Source organism: Fukomys damarensis, unplaced genomic scaffold (assembly GCF_012274545.1).
Source record: "Fukomys damarensis isolate Sample0158 unplaced genomic scaffold, DMR_v1.0_HiC HiC_scaffold_37, whole genome shotgun sequence".
Classification (NCBI taxonomy): domain Eukaryota; kingdom Metazoa; phylum Chordata; class Mammalia; order Rodentia; family Bathyergidae; genus Fukomys; species Fukomys damarensis.
The window spans coordinates 10179647-10180481 of record NW_022900949.1 but is presented as its reverse complement, the minus strand read 5'-3'; the positions used below and the strand labels follow the sequence as shown (position 1 = coordinate 10180481).

The 835-nt window shown below is 57.0% G+C and overlaps 1 protein-coding gene across 1 annotated transcript in view; it reads right to left on the bottom strand.

Annotated features, from left to right (window-relative positions):
- Atp8b3 (ATPase phospholipid transporting 8B3) overlaps positions 1 to 835 on the bottom strand; it is a gene marked incomplete at its 5' end in the record, with an annotated part of 17240 nt that overhangs the window by 12559 nt on the left and 3846 nt on the right. The window contains 2 exons of the mRNA XM_010635126.1: positions 263 to 345; positions 775 to 835. Coding sequence (XP_010633428.1) covers positions 263 to 345; positions 775 to 835 — 144 coding nt within the window. The remainder of the gene's footprint in view (positions 1 to 262; positions 346 to 774) is intronic.

Below are 835 nucleotides of genomic sequence, written 5' to 3'. Positions count from 1 at the left end.
CCACCCACCCATCTACCCATCCAACCCTCCATCATTCCTGCATCTACCCATCCGTACATACACCTTCCGGACCCCGAAGCCAGCACATGTGTGGGGAAGAGGCTCGTTGGGTGAGAAGTGAGTGCCTGGCTGGGTGCCACCACCACACACTTGGGGCCACCGTCAATGCCAGTGACATGGGGTGGCCTCGTGCCCGTTGTACAGAGGGACAGACAGAGGCCCAGATGGTCCACGGGACCCAAGCCGGCGCAGTGCCTCTCACCATTGAAGGCCGCCATCGTTTTTGGGCTGATCAACTCATGATGGGTGACTGCCAGCGCCTGTCTGAACTTCAAGTTGGTTTCCCTGGTGACCAGAGGGGAAAGGAGAGCAATAAAAATGGGGCAGTAGATGATGCCCTGTGGCCAGGAGCCACACCTGCTCCAAGGTTTTTGCTCAGCACCTACTATGCACCAGCTGAGGCCCAGAGAGGGAGAGGGTCTTGCCCAGTGTCACACAGCACATTAAGCCCTCAGCTACATCTTCAGCCCTTTCTTATTTTCTATCTTGAGTCAGAGCTGTTGCCCACATTGGACTTGAACTTGAGACCCTCCTGCGCCAGTCTCTTAGAGTGCTGGGATGACAGGTGTGTGCCTTGCTCCTTCCTCTACTTTTTTCCCATACCCAGTGCTGGCTCGACAGCTTCCTCTTCCTCATTCCTCATCCATAGCTGGGGATGGGGGCTCCCTCTGACCTGGCGCCCAGGACCCAGCCCATCTTGCTGCAGTTCCCTACCCATCAATGTCGGCCGTCTCCACGTAGCACAAACTGCTGGGCTCTGTGCTGGCCAGCAAGA